General features: G+C 45.4%; 1 protein-coding gene across 2 annotated transcripts; it reads left to right on the top strand.

The window, feature by feature from the left end:
* The first annotated feature begins 936 nt into the window (after window positions 1-936).
* Frrs1l (ferric chelate reductase 1 like) lies at window positions 937-27,685 on the top strand. Of its 2 annotated transcripts, none has more exons than XM_038347913.1 (5): window positions 937-1,047; window positions 12,579-12,663; window positions 14,749-14,887; window positions 19,411-19,657; window positions 24,631-27,685. In XM_038347913.1, exons 1-5 carry the CDS (start codon window positions 969-971, stop codon window positions 24,801-24,803), a joined length of 723 nt encoding a protein of 240 aa, XP_038203841.1. In that variant the 5' UTR covers window positions 937-968; the 3' UTR covers window positions 24,804-27,685. The 2 variants fall into 2 exon arrangements, with proteins under 2 accessions (XP_038203841.1, XP_038203840.1); XM_038347912.1 differs by lacking the exon at window positions 937-1,047 and adding an exon at window positions 1,675-1,927.
* Window positions 27,686-27,977: the final 292 nt, after the last annotated feature.

The raw sequence follows: 27,977 nt of genomic DNA, 5'->3' as shown, positions 1-27,977 counted from the left end.
GGGTTAGTGGGTGATATCTTTGCTGCATGTACGTGAAGTGTGGACCCTGGGCACCTACATAGAAGCCTGGCACAGCAACCTTTGTTTGTAAGTTCAGTGTTGGGGGCGAGGGAGCAGAGAAAAGTGGATCCCAGGGTCTCATTGACCAGGCAGTTCCAGCAAGCTCCAGGCTCAGAAGATGCTCAGTTAGTGAAGTGGTGGCCATGCAAGCGTGAGGACCAGAGTTCAAATCCTGGTACCCACAAAAAAAAGCAGTACTTGGCCACATGTGTCTGTACCAGTGCTGGGAAGACAGGAGGATTCCAAGTTCACTAGCCAGGCTAGCCTGCGTAGCTGAGTTGAACTTCAGAGTTTCACTGAAAGACCCTGGCAGGATTAGCATATTTAAATTCCAATTGAACAAACTGATCTGTCAACTACATCAGATAGTAAACAGCTGGCCTTTGGATTCCCAAAGTCTCGTAACCCAGCCTCTGGGGAAAAAAAAAAAAAAAAAAAAAAAAAAAGTTGAAATGACTGACTTTTCATCAGTATTTCGTAATTTTGTGCAATGTCATGACGTTGGTGACATTGAACCCTACAAACCTTTTCCTACATGGTCTTATTTAATATGCACTGCATCATGGGAATTATTGATCACTGATCATTCATTACCCAGGCAGTCTGACATCCAAGACTATATCTGAAATCTGTTTTTCTGCCTCAGTAGCAATTTCTTTACTTTAAATAATAATTTTTAAAAAAGAACCCGAAGAATCGGTTTATATGCAGGTTCAGAAGTGGCAGCATGGGAGGGATTGTGTCCCTATTTCTTGCAGAAAACAACTTACCAATTGTCACCACCCCAACAAAGGTCGCCTGGGACCTTGGTATGTTAAGTGGACCAATAAACGGCCAGGTAAATAACGCAAGGTGTAAGTGGTGCGAACGGATGTGAAGACGTGGACAGTTCAGCAAACTTATCAGACATGATTGAGCTGTTTGATGTCTGCACACTTTGCTCTTGGGAAAAAATAATAAACCAGCTGCCTAGTCTGAAAAGTTCAGGTATGCTCCAGTGCTCGTGACTTTTGCCAAGGGCTTAGTTACACCTTCCTCGCCGTCTCTGACCTCTTTTTGGCTATCTGTATAGTAGTATTTTGTGATTTCGTCTTCCTTCCGTGATGAAATCACCGTCTCGAGAAATGTATGGAGTCTAGTTAAGTGTTGTTTCCTTTGAACGAAAAGTTTCAGGAGCAAGGTGTTGGAGACAGTCATTCTAATAAGGTGTGGAAACTGAATGCTGGGAGTTTGAGTGAAAGAGCAAATCGCGCTTTGTGTGTCTGGGATGGGGCCTAAAGAGACGCTGGCAAGTTCCCAGGTGGTGCTGATGTTGTAGGTCGGAGTGCCACTGTGAGAACCTAGGGACCAGAAGGTCAAAACTGCAAGGCGACTGGGCAGTGGGGAGAATAGGTGAAGGACTCAAGAAGGGAAGCTCGGAGGGAGCGTCAGGAGAGGAGGGGGTGATGCTGAGAGGACTGGGGCAGGCTGCGGGGCTGGAGCGAGGATGCGCAGAGCGAGACTGGGAGGCGGCGGGTGCGGGCGCTCCGCGGCTGCGCGGCGCGTGCTGGTGGCGGCTCGGTCCCGGCCCGCGCCCGCGGCGCCCCCGCTGCGGCCGGAGCGGCCTGGCTGCGGGATCGGTGAGCAGCGATGGCGGGGCAACCCTGTCAGCGCCCGGCCTGGGCGTCGCTGCTCCTGCGGCTGCTGCTGACTGGGATCGCTGCCTGCAACGCCAGCCCCGCGGACGACGGCGCGGGTCCCGGGGGCCGGGGACCCCGAGGACGCGCGCGAGGGGACGCGGGCGCTGACGAGGCAGTGCCGCGCCACGACTCCTCTTACGGCACCTTCGCCGGCGAGTTCTACGACCTGCGCTACCTGTCGGAGGAGGGTGAGGCTACCGGAGGGTGAGGGGAGACCTGGGGGAACGAGGAGTGCAGGAGGGGTCCGTAAGGATGTCAGTGGAGACAGATGTGCACTGCTGAGTCTAGGCTGAGGAGCCCGGTGCTCAGACCCCGCCTGCAGGAGGGAAGTCTGGAGGAGCTGTCAGCGCCTGCTCCCCCTTTTACACGTGGGGAGACTAGGACCGGTAGATTCAAGTCCTGCGAAGCTGTGGACAGGAGGTGCTAAGCCTATTATTTCCCAGTTCTCAGCTTCTGGCCTCCTCAATCCTCCCTGCCACGGAGGAGGCGCCATCTGGCCTGGGGTACTGGAGCCCAGCGCAGCAGGCAAGCAGCAGAAAACCCAACTTAAAGAGACGGGTTGCCCAGTTACCTCCCGGTCTGTCGGTCTCTATTGACCTAAATTTGCAGGTACTGGCGCCCCATCTTTCTGTTGGTCTCACTGCCTAGGCACCAAAGCTGGGTCATAGCTCTCTCCCCAGTCCAACCCACATCTGCTGCCACCCCACTTGTAGTCTCCGTGTGAGGCACCATTGTTGGGACCATCTGGGCCTAGAGACTGGGGTTTCTTAGCCAGCTTCCCTGTAGAGCTGTTTCAAAGAGCACAAAAGGCAAATCCATTCTGATAAAAGGATTGGAAACTGGTCTCTTACTTCCGCGGCGTCGAGGAGAGTTATTTTACTTTACTTCTGCAAATAGGAGCCAAGAATCAAACTCGGGGTTGAAATGAGGATATCTGTTCATGGGTGTATCTCCTAATTAGGTTCGGTTATATGCAGGATGCAAATGTTAATATCTTTGATAAGATAGAATTCTTTCATATAAGGAAATCTAGAAATTCACAGTCCAGAACTGGTCTTGAGGAACCCTGGGGCCAGAACTTCTACTCGGGAGTAATTCTTAACTTGTAACTTAATGATCCCAAGAAGCTGCTTGAACCCTGCTCATTACCTTCACATTTCAGATGGTGAGAAAAGACAATATGGGTTGAAAAATGCTACCTCCTGCTTACTAAGGACGCTACTCGGACAGAAGTTCCATCTACCAGTTTTAGTTTCTTAGGCATGTGGTCACGCATTGTAGTAAAGTAGTCTGGGAAGGGCAACCTTTTAGCTAAAAAAGACAAACTATATCCACTTCAGAAATGTAATTATTATATTAAGGAAGGTGGAGAGAATGGATTGGGAAAATATATTTTTTAGATAGAGACTATTGAAACCCCTTCCTCCCCCACATAAGTTTAGTGGCCTAGAGTCTGGCTGTTCAGGGGGTTGGTGAGGCAGCTTGGTTCCAAGTTGTCACTCGGAGACCTATGTTCCTTCCATCTTGTTGCTCTACTATCCTTTAAGACCTTGTTATCATCTATGTAATAGAAAATTGGTGGCTTTTAAGTCTTTGTTCAAGACTGAGGGAAGAGTGCTGGAGGGTTGGCTCAGGGGGTAAAACACCTGCAACACAAACGTGCAGTACCCGAGTTCAGAGCATTAGAACCCATGTAACATGAGGTGCAGTAGCATATCTGTCCGTAATCCCAGTGCTCCTATGGGGAGATGGGAAATGGAGTTAAGGAAATCCTTGGAAGCTTGTGGGCCAATTGATGGAGCAGCAAACCAGCAACCCTATCTCAAGGTGGAAGTAGAGGACGATACCCAAGGTTATCCTCTGATCTCCATATGCACAGTGTGGCATATGCCCATTCACACACACACACACACACACATATACATACACACACACATACATACACATATACACACACACAAATAAAATTGAAGTAAAGAAAATGAAAAGTTTAGGATAAGTAATTATCTTTTTGGAAGCTGCTTCTCGTAGTCTTTGGCAATTACAAGCATAATTAAATAATGACCTAGCTGCAAGGGAGGCCAGACAGCCCTGAGCCCAGGAAGAAGGGGCAAATGGTGGAGAAACAAGTGGAACAGACTCTATCATTCTGGGAAAGGATAAATATTCCTAAGCATGTCTTTCTGAAAACATATTCTGTACATAACCAGTTTATACTTCCAAATGACTTAAAGGTGGTATGTGAGCTCCTGTATTTTCATTTAAGTAGTGAAGAACAAGCCAGACTCTCTGTGTCCATTTGCATACCTGGAGAGAATGAACTGACAGTTGTAGAATCTGGTTTTATGAAGTCTAGCATCAGGTGGGCAGTAACTTTACAGCCACTCTGAGAAGTAAATTCCAGCCCAGAACATATATGTTGCAACAACAGGAGGATATAAAACATTGGATTATGGGTAACTATTCTGGGGATTCTCCGAGGGAGAAAAGCAACAAGGAATGGAGTATTGTGTTCGTGTTAGTCCTTCAGTGAAGCCTCTGTTCCCACCTGCTGTCAGCTGGTCAGGATTAAGGACCGTGAGTCTGAGGATGGCAGTAGCTGCCTTCCCTTTGACCAGTAAGGAAAAGAGCCATTCATGGTTGCTTATCTCCCAAGCATAACAATCTCACCATTGGATAAACATGCAAATCAATGAGCCGCTCAGCAGTGAGTTCAAGACCAGATGTCCCTATTATGGGAAAGAGCTGTACAGGAGGCAGGGGAGGACAGAAGAATGGGCAGTGTGGCATCTTTCCTCTGCCTGTGGCCTTCTGTGTCAGTCAGGTGCTGTGCGTAAATATGTAGCTCTCTCTCTATGAGCCTGAAAGTTCTTTACAGCCATCAATACATGCCTAGTTTTCTGTGGCCTCCGAGAACAAAGTCTGCCAAGATCATTTATTGGAACTATCTTTCAAGTGTTTTATTGTGTGAGTGCTTTCATATTTATATTCACATTCATGTGTGCAGAGGCCATAGGACAACCTTGGGTGCTGTTCTCAGACATCATCCACCTACTTATTTATTTGTTTCTTTGTTTTGAGTCTGGGTCTCTCACTGGCCTGGAGTCGTCCATCCCTGTGAGCCTGCCTCTGCCTCCTCAGCATGGGGCTATAAACGCGTAAGCCCTGATTTCTTTTATGTGAGTTCTTATGCTAGTGTGGCAAGCACTTCACAGATGGTGTTGGCTTCCTGGCCCTCACTGTCTTTTAATAATTTTCTAAGGCACTTTATCTACGTTAGTTTCCATCGGGGCCGGCTCCTGTGAGTTAGATACTACTGTTTGCCACACTTAAGCGTTAAGGGAAATGACTCACTTTTTTTTTTTTTAAATCTTGGCTAAACTCACACAGCTAGGAAGGATGAGGGAACTGTTGGATCTGTGGGTGGAATCTGTGGCGTAGGTGGTGTCCCGTGTCTAGACCTGCCTGAGTGAAGGTCTGTGTTTGCAAGTGCTAGGAACGGACTTGGGCAGGAAGGAATAGGGGTCTTTGAGAAGACACTTGAGATGATGGGTTTTGGAGTTAGTTAGAAGTTGCAGGTTCTGAAGGGACAGAGTGCCACTGTGAAATCCTCTTTTGCTCTGGTATAGAACTTGATAATCCACCTCGCTGTCTCTCTCTGTCTCTCTCTCTCTCTCCATCTCTCTATTGTATGGCTCTGATCAGTAGAAGCGACAGTTCAGGCAGCCTCAGAAAGAGGTGGATGCTGTGGTTCTGAGGAGAAGCTGAATGGTATGGCCAGCCAGTCTGTGGTTTAAACTTCGTGGAATCAAGGGCCAAATGAATACCTGAAGGCTCTGATCCAACCAGTTCATTAGAAGCAATAAATAGCAAAGCAAAAGCCATTAGCCACTCAGTAGAGTGTGGCAAAGTGGGCTCAAGGGATTGCAGCAAAATGATACACACTCCACAGAGTAGATGAGAATGGAAGCCACAGAACCTCACACAGCAGCCAAGAGTGACCGGAGGAGGAGCTCCAAGATAAGGAGATTGCTCAGCATGTGTGGGGCTGTGGATTCAGCCTCCAACAGTGCAAAAACAAACAGAGAAATAAAAATGAGAAAACCAACCCCATATAGGAATATCTTGACAGATAGAAATGATAAAATAGTAACTAGGAGAAGAAAAAAGTTGCTGTAATTAGTCTCTCAAACAAAGTTACTAGACGTGTCAGTGAAAAGTCTACTGGGAGGGATATACATATATAATGAAATATATGAAATATATAATCATATAAATATATCAAAATATAGTGCATATATGTGAAATATATGTATATATGAAAATAACAAGTGGAGAAGTTGGACCTGTTCTGTATTGTTAATGAGGATGTAAAATGTTATAGCTCTTTGGAAAATGACTGGCATCTCCTCAAAAAGTAAAATGTAGAGTTACCATATAATGTAGCAATTGTGTTCTAAGAGACTTGAAAGCATATCACACAAAACCTGCTCAACAGCTGCATGGTTCAGAATAGTCCCAAATGGGGAACAACCCAAAAGCCTAGCAGCTGATGAACAGATAAACAATATGGTCTGTCCATACAATGGGGACGGTATTCTGTCCCAAGAAGGAGTGACGTTTTAATGCATGCCGCATGGTAGATGAACCTTGACAACATTATGCTAAATGAAAGAAACCAGACCCCAAAGGCCACAATGATTCCATTGACAGAAATATACAGAGCAGGCAAATCCATAGATACAGAACATAAAGGATGCCAGGGGAGTGACTGCTGCCTGGCACTTGGCGTCTTCCTGGAACCGTGGAAATTTTCGAGGATTAGATAACAGTGAGGGTTGCATAACCCTGTGGAGGAGTAAAACACACTGATTTGTGCGCTTTAAGATGGCAAGTTATATGGTAAGTCGGGGTGCGATAGCAATGGAGGCAGATAGAACCAGTTAATAAGAAGTTGGTTTCTCCAGTACTTGGAAGGCTGAGGCAGGAGGATTGCAAATTTGAAGTTGACTTTGACTAAATAAAGGAAAAAAACAAAAACAGGCAAACAAGCGACACCTGACTGAAGACTTAGGAAGCCTGAATAAAAGCAATTGAGTTAAATGGGCTGGGTAGGATGGGGTGGGGTGGGGTGGGATGGGGTGGGGTTGGGGGGATGGGGTGGGGTGGGGTAGGATGGGTTGGGGTAGGATGGGGTGGGGTGGGGTAGGATGGGGTGGGGTGGGGTGGGGTGGGGTTGGGGGGATGGGGTGGGGTAGGATGGGGTAGGATGAGGTGGGGTAGGGTGAGATGGGGTAAGATGGGGTAGAATGGGGTAGGATGGGGTGGGGTGGGGGTGGGATGGGGTAGGATGGGGTGGGTTGGAGTAGGATGGAGTGGGGTAGGATGGGGTAGGATGGGGGATGGGGAGGTGTGGGGTAGGATGGGGTGGGATGGGGTGGGATGGGGTAGAATGGGGTGAGGTGGAGTGACTCAGCCGGTAAAGTGCTTGCCCAGAAGCTGGAGCAAGCTGACTCCCCAGCCTGGGTCAGTGAGAGAGGCTGCCTCAATACACAAAGTAGAAACCATCCAGGGAGACACAAGATGTCAGCCTCGGGCCCCACATGATTTTGCATGTGTGCCTGCAGACATGTGAACATGCAATCACACACACACATGCACAATACACACCACATAAAGGAAAAAAGAAAAGAAGAAAGAAGTCAAGTCAACTGAAAAAAAGTCTTCCCACTAAGAAGCTCCGGGTTCGGTGATAGGGAGCACACACTCTAAACAAATACACATTTAAAATGTGTGGGTGGGGCTGGAGAGGTGGCTCAGCAGTTAAGAGCACTGACTGCTCTTCCAGAGAGCCTGAGTTCAATTCCCAGCACCCACATGGTGGCTCACAACTCTATTTAACTCCAGACCTAGGACATGTACATCATATAGAGACACACATGGACACATGGGGACAGAACACCTTTACTTCATATATAGATATATATGTTAATTTTAAAATTAATCATTATAGTGTTGTATGTGTGCATCATTGGGGTATTGTGCAAATATGAGTGCCATGGTGTGGAAATCAGAGCACAATGTGTGGATTCGATTTCCTCCTTCCACCTTTACATGGGTTACAAGGATCAAACTTGGGTTATACAAAAAAGCACCTTTACTCATTGAACCACTTCACCAGTGCTGAACATAGTTCAGGGGAAGAAAAGAGAAAACAAGCCCTACTCGTTCGATGTGACAATGTAGTTTTATTAGTGTGCCAGACAGACAAGACGAGAAAGAGGTGTTATAGCTAAATTTTGACCGTGTACATAAACATATATTGCCCATACAAATACATTAGAAGAAATAAAAAATGATGTTTTAGGCAAAGGTGAGCTGGACAACCCAAGTTCGATGCCCAGAACTGACTCCTGGAAGTTGTCGTCTGACCTCCGCGGGCACATGGTGGCCTGTGTGTGCTCAGGCAGCTATTTAAGGCATGATATGATACGGATCTAAAGAATGTCCACAGGGCTTGTGCAGCTATTACCACAGTCATAGTTAGGACTCTCTGATCACCCTGAAAAGAAGCCATGCTTCCCTAGAGCCAACAGCACGCAAACGTTTCATGGTTTCCTTCTCAGCTCTCGGCAACCGTTAAAGCCTTCTGTCTCAATATTTGTCTACTGTGGACATTTCCTGTGCAGAGGATGATCCATTACCTGGCCTTTGTCATTTTTTCCCTTACTTAGCTGAACTTCTCAGGAAAGCTTTTAGAAGATTAGAATAGCTTAGGAACCAAAAGTCCTTCCCCCACCAGCGACAGTGAGCCAGAGAATGTAAAGAAAAACAAGATAACAGCCCAAAGTAGCGACAGAGCTCTACGACGTCTGATTTTATCTACAGAGAGGAAAAAATTGAACTATTAAGGGATATAAAGAATGTGAATAAACAGATAAGCCATGATCTTGAGAAGAATAACCTGGTATTATGACTAGACCAGTTCTCCATCCACACACAATTTATCTCAGATGGAAGACAATTCCAGACAGAAGTCTGGTACCGTTCTTTTTTTTAAAAAAATATTTATTTATTTATTATGTATACAATATTCTGTCTGTGTGTATGCCTGCAGGCCAGAAGAGGGCACCAGACCCTATTACAGATGGTTGTGAGCCACCATGTGGTTGCTGGGAATTGAACTCAGGACCTCTGGAAGAGCAGGAAATGCTCTTAACCTCTGAGCCATCTCTCCAGCCCCCTGGTACCATTCTGGAAGGGAACCTCACACATGACTTCTGTGCTTTGTAAGGAAGAATCAAGTCCCATGAATGGAGAAGATAGTTTTCTTTGCTAGATAATTAAGATACAATACAAAGTGATGTAAAATAACAGTTATTTTACAAACAAAACAACAGAAAATCTAGAATAGACCAGTTTCGTGAAAGAACTGGTGACTTGGAAAAGAGTCATAAATTACTAGAGAAAGCATGAGTTGTTTCACAAATTATATTGAGAAAAAAAATTGATTTAACTTAAGTAGAGCTGGGCGTGATGGCGCACACCCTTAATCTCAACTCTCTGGAGGTAGAAACCGGTAGATCTCTCTGAGTTCCAAGCCAGATGGATCTATATAGAGAGTTACAGGTCAGCTGGGTACACATAGTGAGACTCTGCCTTACAAAATAAAGCAAAAAGAAACCCAAACAAATCAATATGTGCAGAAAAATACAATTGATTTCTTACCTCACATTAGATAATGAGTAAATTCCCAGTGGGTCAAAGCTCTCACTGCGCTATTGATACAGTACTACAACATTAGTAGGTAAAAAGAGAGAAATGGCTCAGGCTGGTGGGATAGAAAATGATCCCGTGAGAGCCTGAAAAGCACCAGGTGGTGGCACACACCTTTAATCTCAGTACCTGAGAGGTGAAGGCAGGTGGATATCTGTAAATTCAAGACCAGCCTGGTCTACTTGTTCCAGGACAGCAAGGACTACACAGAGAAACCCTGTCTCAAAAAACAAAAACAAAATGAGAAAGAAAGAGAGAGAGAGAGAGAGAGAGAGAGAGAGAGAGAGAGAGAGAGAGAGAGAGAGAACTTCATTGAAGTTAAACATTTGGGTCTAAAAAAGGGCATCATAGAAAAAAACAAACAAGTAAATAGAAAAAAATTAGTGAGAAGGTGGTAGGAAAAATAGCAACGTCTGGAACCAACAATTTTATGAAATATATATAACCTTCTATGAACAAATTTGAATTCCAAATAATAAAAGAAACAGAGGTTACAGAAATAGACATCACAGAAGCAGGAACCCAAGGGCTTTATACAGATATAAAGAGACATTTGTGTCTATCAGTGCTTAGGGAAATCCAAATTAAAATAATAATGATATCATGTCGAGTTGGGATGTGGAGAAACTGGGGCAGTCAATCATGAGGTGCCCAGGGCACTGCTAGCCCACAGTGTTCAGAATAGTAATCTGCTCAAACTCTGCACGGTTAGAGAGGCCGTCTGGCCTTGCCTCTCCTGGGTTACACAATAAAAATGTCCTAGATAGAAACTCAGAGCCAACATAGGTAAAGACATTTGTGTTTTCACAGTTGGAGAAGGCAAGCCTGTGGAGGTGTGTCATTTGCTTTTCTGTGACCACGGTGACCAGAAGCAGCTCAAGGGTGGGAAGATTAATCAGCTTTATGGTTTCATCCTATCTTGGGGGCATAGACCTGGTGGGGCAGCTCTACTCAAAGCATCTTGAGTGGCAGAGTCGGCTCCTATCACGGTGAACCCAGAAATAGAGGAGGGAGGATTCTCCAGAGACCTGTTCCTGGTGACCTCCTCCTGCCATGGAGGCCTCACTTCCTTAAAGCTTCCACAGCCTCCAAAAACAGTGCCACCAGCAGGGACCAAGGGTTCAACAACAGCAACAAAAAAGAGCCAGTGGGGACATTCAAATTCAAGCCACAGCAGGAGACAATTTATGCATCCCAATCTGGGAGAGCATTTAAGCCAATGCATTACACACATCTTATCTCTTAGTGCAAACTCAGGTGTTCTCTAAGGGACTCCTGATGAGTAAAGACACACCTACTACTAGAAGTCCAAGATTCTAGAGCAGTGGTTCTCGCCCTTCCTAAAGCTGGGACCCCTTAATACAGTTCCTCGCATTGTGGTGACCTTAACCATAAAACCCTATATAAGCCAGTGGTAAAATGTACACCAAAACCGTTAATTTAATCCACAAAACTGGGGCAGGGGGTGTTTAAATAAATGTGTAAGCACAGCTCACAGAACACAAGTTCTTATTTGGTTTTATTTTAGAACATATGGAATGATAGGAAATCAGTGTTAGTGAAGGCATTTGCTAACCTAATGAACTAGTTCAGAACATTTGCATAAACTCTGTTCTAAAATGTGCTTTTCTTTGCTGTCCAGAAACCCATTTTTCCTTAAAGAAAAAAAACAAAAACAAAAAGACGACAGCCAGGCAGTGGTGGTGCACTCCCTTAATCCAAGCACTCGGGAGGCAGAGGCAGGTGGATCTCTGTGAGTTCGAGGTCCACAGTGCGAGGTCCAGGACAGCCAGGGCTGTTGCAGAGAAACCCTGTTTCCAACCCCTCCCCGCCCCCATACACAGAAAGAGATCAAAAGAAGAAGATGCAGAACTTGAGTCAGAAGTAGCATTGAAGCGATTGCCACCGCTAGAATCCTAGTGGCATGTAAGGAAATAGCCACTGCATTCCTGGATGAACAGTCTGTGGGAAAAATAGCCTTGGAACGTCGTCTGTGACACACAACGGTCAGGGCATAAGTGACAATGCTTACTACGATCTGTAGCGCTGATAAGCTGCTTGATCAATAAATACAAAGAAAAAGAAGCCTGTCCAAGGCAGGATGCGGTCAATACTGGTGAAACTAATGTAGGTTTTAGCACAAAATCAGATCAAACGAGAGGCAAAGCATCTGACCCGGTTACTCAGGGGCGATAAAAAGAGAGCTGGTATTTGATCAGGTGCTCAAACTTTGTGATAGCAGAGATGGACAGACTTGTGCAGGAAAGCATACTCTGGGGACGTTTGCAAAAAGCATAAGGCTAATTTAACTACATAAAACTTTATTGAACACAAGCACTACCAATAAAAAGACATGGCGTGCACTGCCTAGGCATATCTGTGGAAGCCTGCATTTCACCACTGACGATCATTTGTTCGGTGTCCAGTGCCAAACACCTTGCTGGGCAGAGAACACAGGATGAGACACACACGGCTCCTGAGCACGTAAAGTGAACAGCCTAGGTGAAAAGGATTTCCCCCTCTAAGCTGGAGGGCTCCATGGCCTTACTCTCTAACGGTGCCTAAATGCATTAGGGTGTAAGTAATCTCAGAGGGACCATGCTTGAAACTATGTGTGGGATGGACTTAGCGTGGCAGTCCAGAGAGATGAAATAGAAACATTTTCTACATATGAGTGGAATCGCCCTAGTGCCAAGTTAAAAGCTGGGCCTCTGTCGACTGTCTCTCTCTTCCAGAGCGTGTGCATGTATTAAACTTGAGATTTCCTAACTCCTAGGGGGCAGTGAGAAGTCAGTGGTTCTTTAGAACGAGGTCCCCACCCAAGGTCCCTAGTTGCTTGCTTGAAAAAGAAGTAAGAACACACCCATTCCCAGAGCCCACCTAAGGTGAAATCCAAAGGACTCCCTCAGGTAGGGGAGATATTCCGACTTTATCAAAGACCTTTGTTAAGTCCCTAAGCATTGCTAACAATGATAACAGAAAATCGCCAATGCAGTGTTTAGAATTCTCATTGTAAAGGCTGTTACTGGATTTTTACGACCCCGGTTTATTCTCACCATCCAGGCTATCCTTTTCCCACTGCTCCTCCGGTGGACCCGTTTGCCAAAATCAAAGTGGAAGACTGTGGGAGAACTAAAGGATGCTTTAGGTAGGTACAGCTGCGACTGATAACTAGGGCTCAGAAATGGACTGGCTTCTCTACCTGCATGCACTACTTTGTGGGCACATTGGTCTGTCCCCCCTGCAACTTCAGCAAGGTTATGGAGAACTCAGACAAGAAACCCAGCGTTCAGGGGTTTTGATTGTTTGTTGATACAGGGTCTTGCTGGCCTTGAATTCTGGATAATCTCCTCACAGTTCCTCCATAATGTTGGCATTAAAAGTATGCACCACCACGCTTGGCTAGTGTTCATTTGGGACATTTTCTTCTTTAAAGACACTGTCGTAGTCACTTTCTGTCACCATGATAAAGACATAGCCAAAAAGGCTTATATCACAGTCCACCATTGAGAGAAGCCAGTGCAGGAACTCAAGCAAGGCAGGAACCTGGAAGCAGGAACCGAAGTAGAGGCTATGGAAGAATGCTGTTCACTGGCTTGTTCGGCCTGCTCTCTCTCTCTCTCTCTCTCTCTCTCTCTCTCTCTCTCTCTCTCTCTCTCTCTCTCTTTCTCTTTCATTATAGTTTTTTGAGACAGGGTTTCTCTGTGAAACAGTCCTGGCTCTCCTGGAACTCACTCTGCAGACCAGGTTGGCCTCAAACTCACAGACATCCACCTGCCTCTGCCTCCCAAGTGCTGGGATTAAAGGCATGCTCCACTACTGCCTGGCCATTTGTAAAGTTTTTGTTGTTGTTGTTGTTACATTTTTATTTATTTTATGTGCACGTCTTTATGGGCATGCATATGCACATATGTACAGGTAAGTGTACACACTTATGCCATGGTGTTCATGTGGAGATTACAAGGCAGCTTGCTGGAGTCCTTTCTCTTCTAGCATGTGAGCTCCAGGGATGAAGCTCAGGCCACCATGCTTGGCGGCAGCTGTTCTGATCTACTGAGTCATTCCACTTGTTTCTCTGTAAGAAATCTGAAATTTCTGTGTTCTGCTTGGGGTTGCTCCCTTAAAAGATGAATGTGTACAGAATCTTCCTATATAGACAAAGACCTTCTACTTTTAGGTTTTTGTGTCTGCCTTTGTGATTATATTAACACCATGTACATTTTGTAAATAAATCACATTCTGCGTTCAGCAGCTCCCGGGTGAGGTTTTTACATGATGCATTTGTCCAAGTGTGGCTTTTGCAGCAGACCAAGACATTAAATTGCGGGAGTTGGGCCATCACTCCATGTCAATAAGAATACACTCTACTGGAAAGCTCCTACAGGGGCAAATCAGACATACCACTGCACCACGCAGAAAACCGCTTCCAGGAAAGTTGCCCCATTTATCACCACAAAAATACTGTAAATTTCAAGATTTCTGTTTTTATTTCTAAATCTATGATATTTTAACTATGAAAAGTTATAAGGAAAAATATTTGGTATACATTTTAATTAAGAAAAATCGGACAATTTTTTGTTTTATTTTGCTTTTCGAGATAGGGTTTCTCTGTGTAACAGCCCTAGCTGCTCTGGAACTAGCTCTTGTAGACCAGACAGGCCTTGAACTCACAGAGATCTCCCTGCCTCTGCCTCCCTAGTGCTAGGATTAAAGGTGTGCACCATCACTACCTGATGAGAAAAAACAGACAAATTTTTTATATTTATTTATTTATTATGTATACAATATTCTGTCTGTGTGTATGCCTACAGGCCAGAAGAGGGCACCAGACCTCATTACAGATGGTTGTGAGCCACCATGTGGTTGCTGGGAATTGAACTCAGGACCTTTGGAAGAGCAGGCAATGCTCTTAACCTCTGAGCCATCTCTCCAGCCCAAAACAGACAAATTTTTGACTTGAAAAATAGACCCAGTTGAAGTCCTGTTGCAGGCACTGACTTCATTATGCAACCTGGTTGAGCCCATTTCCTTCTTTGGACTTCAGTTAACATGTAAAGTAGAACGGTTCCTACCCATGGTCCCTCCTGAGGAGCCTGTGTTTCTGAGATCCTGGGGAGCAACAATCTAATGGCATCAATAACATGGCTCTGCGTCCTGGGGTGCACAGTAGGTGCCCTCTTTTCTTATTTGAATTCCGCAGAAGCAATAATGTCTCTTTTGGCATATGCTCCAGGTACGGCAAGCCCGGCTGCAACGCAGAGACCTGTGACTACTTCCTTAGCTACCGGATGATAGGGGCTGATGTGGAGTTTGAGCTGAGCGCAGACACGGATGGCTGGGTAGCAGTTGGATTCTCTTCAGACAAAAAGATGGTAAGGCATAAATCATGATAGAAGCTGCCTTTTCTCTTTGCTGTTCTTTAGATTTTGGAAGCAAATGTATTAATCAAAGAAGCAGAAGCATTGTGCTATTCACAATTCTCAAACTGCAAGTTTGAAAAACTCAGAGGTTGGAAAGATGGCTCGGTAGGTAAGACCACATACTGCTCTTGCAGAGAGAGGACCGGGGTTCAGCTCCCAGCACCTCCATCAAGCAGTTCACAACTTATAACTCCAGGGGATCTGATGCCCCCAGCCTCTGTGGGCACCTGCACACAATGCACACCGTATATATGACATATCAATTCATGTGGGCACACACATGTAAATGTACACATAAATAAAAATAAGTAAATCTTTTTTTAATTCAAGCAAACTTTAGTGGAAAGATTGGGTGTTAGAATACAGGGTGTCTTATGCTCCACGTAGTGATCAGCTCTGTCCACACTATACTGCAAACTACGTGTCCTATGCCGATTGTTTTATGTCTCTTGCTCACATGAGTGTGGACTGGCTGGGGTTCGGCTTGTTTTCTGTGGGCTCAGCTGGACTTGGCTGTCGTCCAGGAACTGGGTTTGACTTCCTGTGTGTGCTTCAGTCAGTCTGGAAGGGGCAGCCACCAAGGCTCTCTTCATAGAAGAGGCAGCGGTGGAGAACCATTGTAAGAGAGTCAAGTGTTCTTCATTTATACACACACACTCAACACAGAACACTTCTGTGACCAGATACTTCTCACTCCTCTACCCCATCACGCACGCACGCACGCACGCATGCGCGCACGCACACACACACACACATACACTCACGCGCACACACATACATGCATGCCCCAGGCAAGTCTCCAATGGACACAAGGTAGCATCCTCTACCTCAGTCGGTTCTAACACAGTCTATGTGGAGAGTGTCAGATGTTACAAAGTGAGGGTTTAGTTCAAGTCTGCTCCATTGTCGATGGCAATTTCAAATTCCAGGCTGTAATCTAACAAACTGACTATACACATCAGAGTCCCTGTGACGTCCTTTAGAGTTTCGTTAATTCGCCAGAACTCGGGTGAACACTTTCCGTGATTTGCCTGTTGTGACAATCAGCTCTACATTACATTAACTCGTTTTCCAAAGGCTTTAAAGGCAGAGGATGTAGCTCAGCTTGCTTAGCATGCACATGGCCCTGCATTCCATCACCCAACACAGCCACCCACTGAGCAAATAAGCAAAAACAAAAAGATAAACAGACAGGTAGATGCTCATCAGCAACAACCCAAGGTTTATGCTGGCTCTGATTTCAGAGGTTTCCATCCATGGTTGTTTGGCCCCATTGCTTGGGCCCGAACTAAGACAGTTGGTTGTGATAGAAAGTCCGTGGGGTGAGGAAACCTTCTAACCTTGAGTGGGGGAGGGACCAGAGTCCCAATGTCTGCTTCCAGGAGCACGCCACCTACCACCTAACTTACTTCTGTTAGGCCCCATCCCTCGCGTTTCCCACTCCTCTCCAATAGTGCCATAGGCTGGCAGCAACCTTTAACACGGAGGCCTTCGGGACACATTTGAGATCCAAATTCCAGCACCAGTTCATAGTATGGATGCTAAAACAAAGTAAATGAACAGCAGCCAAATGCAAGAGATATGTAGAGAAGGCATGGGGGAGTAAGGGAGGAGCTACCGTACCTGCTGAGGGTGTATCATCCTCCAAGCTCCTCTCGGTAATTAGCAGTCAGGAAGATCATACAAACTCTCTCTGTGTGTCTTTGTATGTCTGTGCATGTGTGTGTGTGTGCGTGCATGTGTGTCTGTCTATCTCTGTCTCTGTTTCTCTCTGTCTCTCCATGTCTGTCTCTCTGTCTCTCTCTCTCTGTGTCTCTGTATGTAGTTGTACATGTACGTGTGGATGTGGACGTGTGTGTGTTCACTTGAGTACGGTGGTCAAAGACAGTCTCGGGTGTTTGCTCAGACGACTGCCACCTTTTATCTGAGCTGGTCTCTTCCTGGCCTGGAGCTTCAGCAAGTAGACGAGGCCTTCTGGCCAGTGAGCTTTGAGGATCTGCCTATCTGTGTGCCAGTCTCACCACTGCTGGGATTACGGATAGGCTCAGCCACACTTGCCTTTTTATATGGGTTAGGAGAATACAAACTCAGGACTGCAAGGCAAGCATTTTACCAACTGCGTCAAGTCCCCAGCACTTCTTTGGGAGTTTTAAGAAGATTTTTTTGAAAATTGTGAGAGTGTGGTGTGTGTGTGTATAAGAGAGAGAGACTGAGACAGAGAGAGAGCTGTCCAGTGTAGTTGTTGGAAACCAAACCCAGGCCTCGTCAACAGCAGCAAGTTCTCTTCGTTTCTCTGCCTTCTCTCCAGTGTCCTCTTTGGAGGTTTTATAAAGGCCTCATTATGTAGACATATTGGTTTAACCATTGCTCATAACTGATAGTTCAACCTAGACACTGTGGGGTGGAGTTGAAATTCTCAATCCTCCAATGACATTTGGTCCTCCTTCTGGAGACCAGATCCAGTCTGAAAAGCTGTCTAGGGTCCCCTAGCCACCAACTGTGAGCACACACGTACACGCACACAATGATAATAGACTAACCCCCTGAAACTAATCCATTGGCACCAGCACCCCTGACATACGGGCTGCCCGTGCTGTACATGATGGAACTATTTTTTTCATGGATGCCAGGGAGGCAAAGCCTGAAGTCCCTAACTGTTGCCACCTCAGGATGTGGAGTGACTGCACACTCTCCCTGCCATGGCTTCACTGGGTTCTCTCTCCCTAGGGTGTGAAGCAAAGGAGCAGCTCCTGAGATCAACCTGTGATTCTTCTGGTGGCCAGGGCGTGGGGCTGTGCTGAGGGCCTTGCAGGCCGACCCCAAGCCCTGGCCTGTGAATCAACCCAATAAAGGAGAAAACAGGAAAAGGAAGAAGAAAAAGAACATGAGCTCAAGACCATAGTGAGACTGCATAGTGAGACCCTGTCTGAAAACAAGGAAGGGAGGGAAGGAGGAAGGGAAGAGTGGGTTGATTTAGGGCTCAGGTAACAGAGGCAGATTAGGGAGCCTTTCAAATGTCATGATAGTTCTTATAAAGAAGCCCCTCCTTTCCTCTTTCCACTGAAGCATGGATTAAATTTAAAAACAAAAACTCAGTAATGTATAGTAAGAGCAACGTGTATTCCCTCTTTAATAACCTTGAATTTTTATGGAATGGTTTTCAAACTAGGTTTATTTATTTATTTATTTTTTTAGCGGCAGCTTTGGGTTCCTATCTAAATGGCAAGCCCCACAGGCTCGGCTCCAGGCGGTGCCTCCTCCGTCATCCGTATCCTCCACCAAACAGTACAGTCAGCCAGACTTTAATATTTTTAACTTGTTCTAAAGAAAAAAAAATAATTAAACCTCCAAGTAAGCTACAGAGATAGTCCCCCAAAGTCTTCTCTCTTACCCCATCTCTGTCTCCATTTCTCGTCCCAGATGCATCAACTGTTAGCTTTTTGTCATAGAAGTGTGTTCCGGAAATGCACGCTTCTGACCATTTTCTGGTGAATAATTCAGTGGCGTCAATCACAATCGCTGCTGCGAAGTCACCACCGTTTCCTGGTTCCAGAGCATTTTCTCAAGCAGCATTTTGTTGTCCGTGTGTTCCTCTCTCCCAGTGCTGCTTCCGCTGCTGGTTAACTGCTTATGATTCATATTTTCTGGAAACTTCAAGGGTCTATCACAGATACCATGACCTTTCAACCCTAAATATTTAAGAGGTTTTTCTTCAAATCAAGGACCTAGTCTTTCCTTATGTGCTTTACTCATTAAAGTCAGAGAGTTGGCGATCCATAGGCTAGTCCTGTCAGATACATTGTTTCTAAATGTCATCGGTCAGTAAGATCCTGCCTAAGAACATCATTGCATTTAGTGGTCCCCTGACTCCAGCCGTCTTCACTGTGTAATAGCTTCTGGTGCTTTTAAATTATTGAACCGATTAGTTAATTCCTCTGGGGAGTTTTCCGTAAGTGAACTTTTGTTTGGTTGTTTTGCTAGGATGAGCTTCAGGGTAGATCTGCCTGGCGGGACTCCTCAGGCTACTTTGTGTGGTCTTCTGCAGGCATGCATCCCCCAGCTGTCGCAGCAGGAAGGCCCCAGATGTCAGCCATAGGGATGCTGACTTTGCTCACTGATTTGGGATTTTTAAGGGGAAAAAAAGGATTTTTTAAAATCTCATTTATTTGTTTGTGAGGGAGGTATGCATGCCATGGTGCGCTTGTGGAGGTCAGAGGACAACCTGCAGGAGTTGGTGCTCTCCTTCTACCAGGTGGGTCCCAGGGGTCGAACTCTGGCCATTCTGCTTGGTGGCAAGCACCTTGCCTCTTCTGGCTGAGCCATCTCTCTGTCCTGGTTTAAGGGTTTTTAATGGTTTTTCTAAATAAATTGTATGATTCTTCTAATTACAGAAGCTGTAGGATGTATACTTCTCAGAAAAAGTTTGCAGAAGGCAGACACTGAACTTTTTTCTTCTCAACCTTTCTCTCTGCTAGGGCGGTGATGATGTCATGGCCTGCGTCCATGATGACAATGGCAGAGTCCGCATCCAGCACTTCTACAATGTGGGACAGTGGGCCAAGGAGGTCCAGAGAAATCCTGCCAGAGACGAGGAAGGGGTTTTCGAGAACAATCGTGTCACCTGCAGGTTTAAGCGCCCCGTGAACGTTCCCAGAGATGAAACGATCGTGGATCTACACTTGAGTTGGTATTACCTGTTCGCTTGGGGTCCGGCCATTCAGGGTAAGCCTCCGATTTAGCCTCTGCCTTGAACGCCAGTCACTGCTGTGCGCATGCGCGCTGTTAGTGGGGGTCACACAGCAGGGGCACGAGCGTCACAGCACTCGGTCAGCTTTAAGAGGAAAAGGGAATAGGAATCCTTCCTTCAGAAGGTTATAAAGACCTTCCTGGGGTGCGGGGGGGGGGGGTCGCCTGACACAGTGCACACACGCACAGCTAGAGCGTGTGAGACCACGTAGGATAAGGGTGTGCTTCATGAAGCAACCACACCTCTGCCATGGAGCGCAGATGTTTGCATTCGCTCCAGACCCCTTTCTTGCAGAGCTCTAGCATCACCCTCGTGCTTACAGAGAATGAGACACTGGCTCATGGTAGACAACTAATTTATGGTAGCAATAAACTCAATTCTGGGTCTTTCAGATCCTAAAGTCCGTGAAGTCTTTTACCCATCATTCCAGCACTTGGGAGGCAGAGGCAGGCGGATCTCTGTGAGTTCGAGACCAGCCTGGTCTACAAGAGCTAGTTCCAGGACAGGCTCCAAAGCCACAGAGAAACCCTGTCTCGAAAAACAACAATAACAACAAAATACTGAAGAGGCAAGGGTCTCTAGAGCTTGTCAGTAAGCATTCATTCTTACTTTATATCTATTGCCATGGTCACAAATCAATCAAAAATACCCTATATTTTAACCCACTAATCCTCAAATATTAAGATACATAATGATCCCCAACTATATTGGTAAATGAAGTCATCAGCCATTGGGCATTGGGGGGGGGTGTCAAGATTCCATATTTTTAACAAATGCCCTGATGATGCTGGGCTGTGGATGATGTCACTTCCTGCAGCAAAGTTCTCCCGTAGTTTCCTATCGCAGATCCAAGGGTGATCACAAGAGACCTTCTAGAGGCTGCGTAAGTCAGGTGATCTTGTGAGCCTTCTCCGCGGTCACCAGGCCTAGTGGCCTCACCGAGAGTGGAGGTATGTTTGGTTTGCAATCCTGTGGAGAGAACTCATTCTCTCACTCTGGCCGCGAGGAACTTTACCTTTCCTCCTTGCCTTTTCTTTTTCTTTGAGCCAGGTGTCTACTATGCTGCTCAGGCTAGAGCAAGCCTCCCACTCTGCCTCCTGAGTGGCTAGGGTTACCAATGTATGCCACCGTACCCAGCTCAACATCTGTTTTTATTTTTTTTAAATAATTCATTTGAATTTATTTCCTGTGCATTGGTGTGAAGGTGTCAGATCCCCTAAAACTGGAGTTACAGACAGCTGTGAGCTGCCATGTGGGTGCTGGGAATTGAACCCGGGTCCTCTGGAAGAACAACCAGTGCTCTCAACCACTGAGCCATCTCTCCAGCCCTCAACATCTGTTTTTACTGTGTCTTTGACAGCTTTGTGGTGCTGTAGCTGAGCTGCCCCCTCCCCCAGATTTCTTTCCATTGATTTAAAGTACACAAGCCCCTCTTCTCCTCTTCTCTTCTCTTCTCTTCTCACCCATTGCCTGCTGGGAAAAGAGTCGGGTGCCTCCAGATTGGTGGCACCTTTCTGTTTGCTGGTTTCCCAGAGTAACCCCACTGGATCTGCAATGGAACCTTCAAGTCCCGTTAGTATCCTGGGAAATAAATGATAATCTAGCTTGGAGAGATGAATTCATTTCAAACGATAAGATTGGAATCTGAAAATGTGTGTTTTTAGTACTGCTTCTCCCCCTTGGTAGCTATGTAACCTGTTAGCTAAAATCTGAACTTCATTTCCTTATACCTAAAGTGGGGGCAATAATAATACCTGCTTTCTAAGGCTATAGCTAGTGGGTGAAAATAATTATGTAAAATTGCTTTCGCAGATTGAAAAATACTGTGTAGTAGTCCCGCTTCATCTGTTAGAGATGGTTACTGGGACTGAAGTGTCTACTTGAAACTCCACATTTACCACTATACATAATGTATAAATTAGAATTCAGTATGCGGTTTACAGTGATGCTAACAATAATAACAGATAATAATAACATACTGATAAAGCAGTCAAAACAAAACATAGTCATATTAAAGTCATACAAAATGCAATCTTTTTCAAAATATCTTGCTATCCCATCCTACCTTTTTGAACTGCAGCTGACTATGGTCATTGAAAGCAGAGAGAGGCACCTTGGATAATGGGGACTTTCACATGTTCAGAAGGTTGTCTTCTTGGAGTCTAACATCCGAGATGTGGAGGGCTCCATACTCATCTGGCTTTGCCTGATAAGCTCCTCCAGGTTCCTCTTCTCGTTGTTTTCAGGCAAACCGAGCCCTCCCACCCCATGTGCTGGCCTGTGTACTGCTTGTTTTCCAGGAGTTCCTCTAACATCTGTCGGTCCTAGTCTTGTCTCTTAGCATAAGCTTTGGGCTAAGGCCTGAAGGACTAGAGATCTTATTTCTCTCAAGAAAACCATGAGCTGGAGGTGCATGGCATAGCCCAAGAGGCCAGGCAAGGGCAAGACAGTAAGGTGTGGTGAGCACAGACCCCGTGCAGAAGGGGGTCTCTCCCTGCCAGCTGGGAGACTTTGTGTAGCAGGCAGGAACTGCAGCTGATGCTCCCTGTGCTGGGTCTGGTGGAGCTTCCTGAAAGACAGTAAAGCCCCCCATCCCCATCCTGCCGCTCAGTGCAAACCCGACCTGTTGATATGGCCTCTAATTTCAGCTACTCTGGGGGCCCGAGGAGGAAAGATCACAAGTTCAAGGCTTGTTTGGGCTACAGAGTGAGTGAGTTCAAAGCCAGCCTGGCAAGTTTTGTGAGATCCTATCTCAGAGTAAAAAAGTAAAAGAAGGTTGGCAAGCTGGGCCTATAGCTCAGTGGTAGATATTTGCCTAGCATGTTTATGGACCTGGGTTCAATCTCCAGTTTTGTACGGCAAAAACAAACACTCCAAAAAACCCTAACTGAGCTCCAGTCCTAGGGCAGTCTTTGCATTGACCCATCATGCCTGTTTCCCTAAGCCAGCTTTAATACTTTTTTTTCCAGGAAGTCAGTCATGGCTAATCAACTTTACCTCATTAAGCATAAAACAATTTTTTTTTTTTTTAAGAAAAGGAAAACTTGCTGGGCATGGTGGTGCTCACTTTTAATCCCAGCACTCAGGAGTCAGAAGTAGGTGGATCTCTGTGAGTCTGAGGACAGCCAGGGCTACACAGAGGAACCCTGTGTTGGAAAAACAAAACAAAACAAAAGCAAAAAGGAAACTGTTGGTTTAAGCAGTTCTCTTGCCTTAGCCTTGCTGGAAGTCACAACTACAGATGTGTTACAGATGTGCCCCATAGCACATAGCGTGGAAGAAATGGCTCATTACCGTTTCTTTTTATCATTTTATTTCTTCAGTGCTGAGGATTAAACCTGAGGTCCTCAGATGAGAGGCGAACTCTCTGCTGCTGATCTTGTCTTCCGCCCTTAAGCACTTTACACAGGACTTCCTTTGTTGTTCTGGTGGCCACATCGAGAAAGTTCCTTCCAAGGACTTACCTTAGTCATTCTCTTTTCCAAACTGTTCTCCCCACTCTTCTAGAAAAATCACTGACATCCAGCATGCCAATTTCTTTTGGGTAGAGAAGTCTCTCCTCCTTGCCTCTCCTGCCCTCTCCTCTCCCCTGCCCTGCCCTGCCATTCCCCTCCCCTTCTCTTCTTTTTTTTTTCCCCTTCTTTCTTTTTCTCCCCATCCCTGTGATATATTAGTGTGAGTGTACAGATGTGTGATTAGAGGTCAGAGTAAGATATCAAGTGTGTCTTCCTTTATTACTCTTTGCCTTTTTTTTTTTTTTTTTTTGAGACAGGGTCTCTTCACATAGTCCTAGCTCTCCTGGAACTCACTATGATCCATCTACCTCTTGAATGCTGGGATTAAAGTGCCCCACTCACCTTATTTCTTGATATAGAGTCTCTCACTGAACTGGAACCAGCCTTTTGGGTTATGCTGGCCTGCTGGCCATTCTACCTGTCTTTGATGGCCCAGTGCTCAGGTTATAGATGCATACCTTTGCTGCCCAGTGTTCAGGTTATGCACACACACACACACACACACACACACACACACACACACACACACACACACACAGCTATGCCTGGCTTTTTATATGGGTGTTGAAGACTCAGATTTAGGGCCTCATGTCCTACTGCTTGTAGAATAAACACTCTTATCTTCTGAGCCATCTCTGGAGCCAAAGGCTGGCTAGCTCTTAATAGTCCACAATGAAAGAGGGCTCTTCCATTTGTATGGGAGATTTTGGTCTGAACTAGACTTCCTGATACATATAACAAGATTTGGGACTGTGGAGGTAGCTCAGTGATAGAGCATTTGCTTAACATGCACGAAACCCTGGGTTCACTGCTCCGCCAAAGATTTGAGGAGGCAGAATTAGTAAAATTTGCTGCTTGTATTTAAAAAAAAAAATAGTTTTCTCTTTCCCCCTGACGCTGGAGAGGTTACTCAGTGGTTAAGATCACACTGTGTTCTTGTAGAGGTCACAAGTTCAGTTCCTACTACTCATTATCAGGTGACTTACAACTACCTGTAACTTCATCTCTGGGAGATCCTGCATTCTGTTTTAGCCCTGCACATGCGCACAATTAAAATTAAAATATTAATCTTTTAAAAAAGTTAAAGATTTTTATACTGTCTGCTATTGAGGAGTTTAAATTTGTTAGATTCAAATAGAATCCATATAGTTTGTGCAAATATAAATATTAAAACTGGCTGCCACAGAACAGAGAGAGAGATTTGGGAGGAGATGTCCTCAGATTCCTAAGAACCATCTTTGGGAGTAAAGATAATTGATTTCTGTGTTCTCTGTGGTCTGAGCAGTTGCAGAGAACCCTGCTGATGACTTTAATACATGATTCCACATCTTAAGCATGGTGTATGTGTTCAGCAGTGAAAGCCCGTCTGTAGTGTTTCTGTTTTTAACTCTGTGCTGCGTTTAATTGGCCCTCACTCTGCTTCTGTGTTAAAGGCTCCATCACCAGGCACGACATAGACTCCCCGCCGACTTCAGAGCGCGTTGTCAGTATTTACAAATACGAAGACATTTTCATGCCGTCCGCTGCCTACCAGACCTTCTCCTCTCCCTTTTGTTTGCTTCTCATTGTGGCCCTGACCTTCTACTTGCTGATGGGAACCCCTTAGACACAGCTGCAAGGCCGACAGACTAGACGGAGCGGCAAGCCTTCAGTATATATTTTTCAATATCGCCTGTATTCTAGCTTCCGTTACTTAAAAACAAGTCATGATTTCAACATTTTTTGGGGGGAAAAAAAAAGAACAAGCTTTTCTCCTAGTCAAACAGGATTGTCAAGGCAACCGTGCTTTCGGGAAGTATTTAAACCATTTGCGAACACTTCAAATACGTTTTCCATTTGAGCTTTACGGTGTCTGTGCATTGACTTGGTAAAACTGAGAGAGTCGTCATACTGATTGGGATTTAAACCTAGACAAAGGCTGCCTTTTGTTGGCCTACGCGTTTCACAGCCTTGGCTAGCACGATCAGCTGACACAACGGGGAGATAAAGAGCTAGCTGTGGAAAGAGTGTCTCCCAACAGTCTTTATTTCGAGCGGTACTGCACAAGAGGGTTACTTGGCATGTTGCCGTGGAGAACTTCACAGGATGTCACAAGTGCATCAGCAGCCTCTCGAGAACATTTCCGTGGAGGCTAAATGCTTTTAGATAGCCACACAGTGGATGGGGCGTGTGGAAGAGATTATAGTGATAAGCAGTGGTTTGTATTTATCTAAAGTATCTTCCCAATTAGCAAGTAGTTATGAGAAAACAGTTTTATATTGCTGTTAGGAAAGATGAAAAAAAGAACTCTGAATATTCCTGAAGATGTAAAATTACCTTAATGATAAAAACAGGAGAATTCTTAGCAATTAGGATTTGCTCTCTTTTGCTACTGCGTTCACCCAAGGTGTTCCTGGGTGGCTCTAGTCAACGGTGGTGTTCAAGTCGGCATCCATTAAGTATAATTAAATATGCATTAGGACAGACACGTCATCCTAAGGAAAACACATCATCATTTTTAATGACTGTAGACACCAGGAGCAAAAATGGGAGGAGAGACCCAAAGGTATATTCACTAAGAGTATACATTAAAAATGTTCAATTCTATATTTTCTTTTTTGAAAAGAGCCAGATACTCTATAAATACCTATGCTGGCAGTCTACCTAGAGGAGAGTAACTGTGGGCACTTACATGGTGGGCCATTGCCATGGTGGCTTTCCAGAATTCTCTGATTTGTTCCCATTGCTTCCAGGCTGGCTTCAACTCTATATAGTTGAGTGACACTGGACTATGGTTTCTAAGTCCCAAGTTCATGTCAGAGGTGTTGTCTGCCTGTGGGGAGAATGTTCAGATTCTTTTGAACTGGCGCCAAAAAAGTATGTATTACTACTTTGCATCACTGCCCACACCCAGTTTCAAACTCAAGGTTCAAGCTGGCGGCTCCACCCGACAACAGCTGCCTCTTCACCAAGCCCTCTGGTCCTGGTCAAGCTTGGCACCAGCGTGGCCGGTATATCAGTTTCTCAGGGTTAGTAGTTGGTTTAGGAGTGAGGGTTGGGAGTATATAGAGACACCCGTGTTGTAAATAAGAAGCCGAATATTTTTATATCCTTTATGTGTATAGTAGTTGACGTATAAATCGCGGAGCTAATAGAGACTTCAGTTAATAGTGGGAGCGAGTGGCGCTTCCCTTCCACTTCCACTTCAAATCAAGTAACTGTTTCATAGTCTTTCGACTTCAGTGATCAGCTTTGTGAATCTTCACTTGGAACTTTCAGAGTTATCCTTGACCTTACAGTGACATGCAGGGACTCTACTAAACTCCAGGGTTTCTGCTTCTTCAGGGTCACTGTCTGTCCTAGTGAGTCTGAGGAACCTTGAGTTCCTCCAACCTGCTCTCCCTCACCAGTCCTGTCCCCGTCTTCCCCATCCCCCCTCCCTCCAGATAATGAGCTCATCTGTAAGGCCCTAACTCTTATCTCTTCCTCCAGTCTTGGGGACTATGTCATTTTAGGAGGTGACTAAGCCCTCCTCTGGCGTGCTGGGCTTTTCATTAGGAGTCATTTCTCTTCTCATCCTTGTAACTGATGCTACTTCTTAGTAGGTATTCAAAAAACTGGTGGACTGAATTTGAAAGCTGTCTTGATACTGCGAGTTTACTTGGGCTAGGGGAATCTCTTTTATGGACTGTAGCCGGCTAGCCCTGTTTTTATATGCTCTGTTCATGATCAAACCGTGTCTTCCAAAACATAAATGACAGAATCCTCAGTGGCAGTGTGGTTTTGCCTTTCAGTGGACACCAGTTGGCACTTTGAACAATAATTGCTGTCATGAAATAAGGATTTACGACAAGGGATGTGTCACAAACAGCTGACCGTCATCTCAGAGATCTGTCCACTGATAGACGTGCTGAAGCGAAAGCCCTGTAGACTTTGAATTCATCCGTTCTTACCTAATCTAAGGGTACTCCAATTCTTCTCTCTATTCGTGCTCTCTCTTTTTCAACAGGGCCTCTCAGTCATCCTTCTTGAGCCCCCCGACTCCTGGCTGCTGCTCTCTCAAGCATGCACTCCCAGGTCTGACATACGGTTTCACTTTCTACACAGTGTTTGTCCTGAGGGAGAAGCTATCAGTGCAGACAGATGTATGTAGCGCTGTTGTAAGGGCTCCCTCCATGTGGAGCTCCATGTGGGTGAACTCTTTCAATCCTACCGGCCAGAGGAAGCGTCTGTCGTCAGTCCAGCTTTGCAGAAGGAAGAGTTGAGGTCGGTCTTCAGGCGAGCTTACCAGTGCTGGCCAGACTTTAGAGACACTAGTTCAAATGCACTTGTCATGCAAGAGGCCACAGGGACGAGGGAGCCGATATGACTGCCTATGCCTCATGCAAAGTCTTTAAAACTTCCGTTAAGCAGAACTTGCTGTTCATACTCAAATCAGCTGGGCACCTTCGCCTGCCCCCTAGTATTTTACGGTGAAAAGGAGCGCTTCTTATTGCTGCGCTTGCGGAACTCAACACAGTGGTTTTGTATCAGTTTATTTTCTGCTTAAAACCTTTGGATTATTTTTGCCAGTCATTTTAGTACTTTTTTTTTCTTTCTTTCCTTCCTCCCCCACTTCTTTCCTTTGTTCTTTTCTTTCTTTCTTTTTTTTTTTTTTGGTCAGTACTGATGATCATACCCGAGGCCTTGTAGATATTCACGGGGTGTTCCACCATCCAGCTACATCCCCAGCTCATTTTTAGTACTATTAACGTTTTCATACGAATGTATCAATTGGACACAATTGGGAGAATGCATTTGT

This window comes from Arvicola amphibius, chromosome 11 (genome assembly GCF_903992535.2).
Source record: "Arvicola amphibius chromosome 11, mArvAmp1.2, whole genome shotgun sequence".
Taxonomy (NCBI): domain Eukaryota; kingdom Metazoa; phylum Chordata; class Mammalia; order Rodentia; family Cricetidae; genus Arvicola; species Arvicola amphibius.
The sequence above is the reverse complement of the archived record's forward strand: the minus strand, read 5'-3'. Positions and strand labels throughout refer to the sequence as shown.

Coding starts and splice junctions, on each gene's coding strand:
- Frrs1l (XM_038347912.1), top strand. CDS start 1,690: ATGGCGGGGCAACCCTGTCAGCGCCCGGCCTGGGCGTCGCTGCTCCTG. Junction 12,664..14,748: donor AGAACTAAAGGATGCTTTAG/GTAGGTACAGCT, acceptor CATATGCTCCAG/GTACGGCAAGCCCGGCTGCA. Junction 14,888..19,410: donor TCTCTTCAGACAAAAAGATG/GTAAGGCATAAA, acceptor TCTCTCTGCTAG/GGCGGTGATGATGTCATGGC.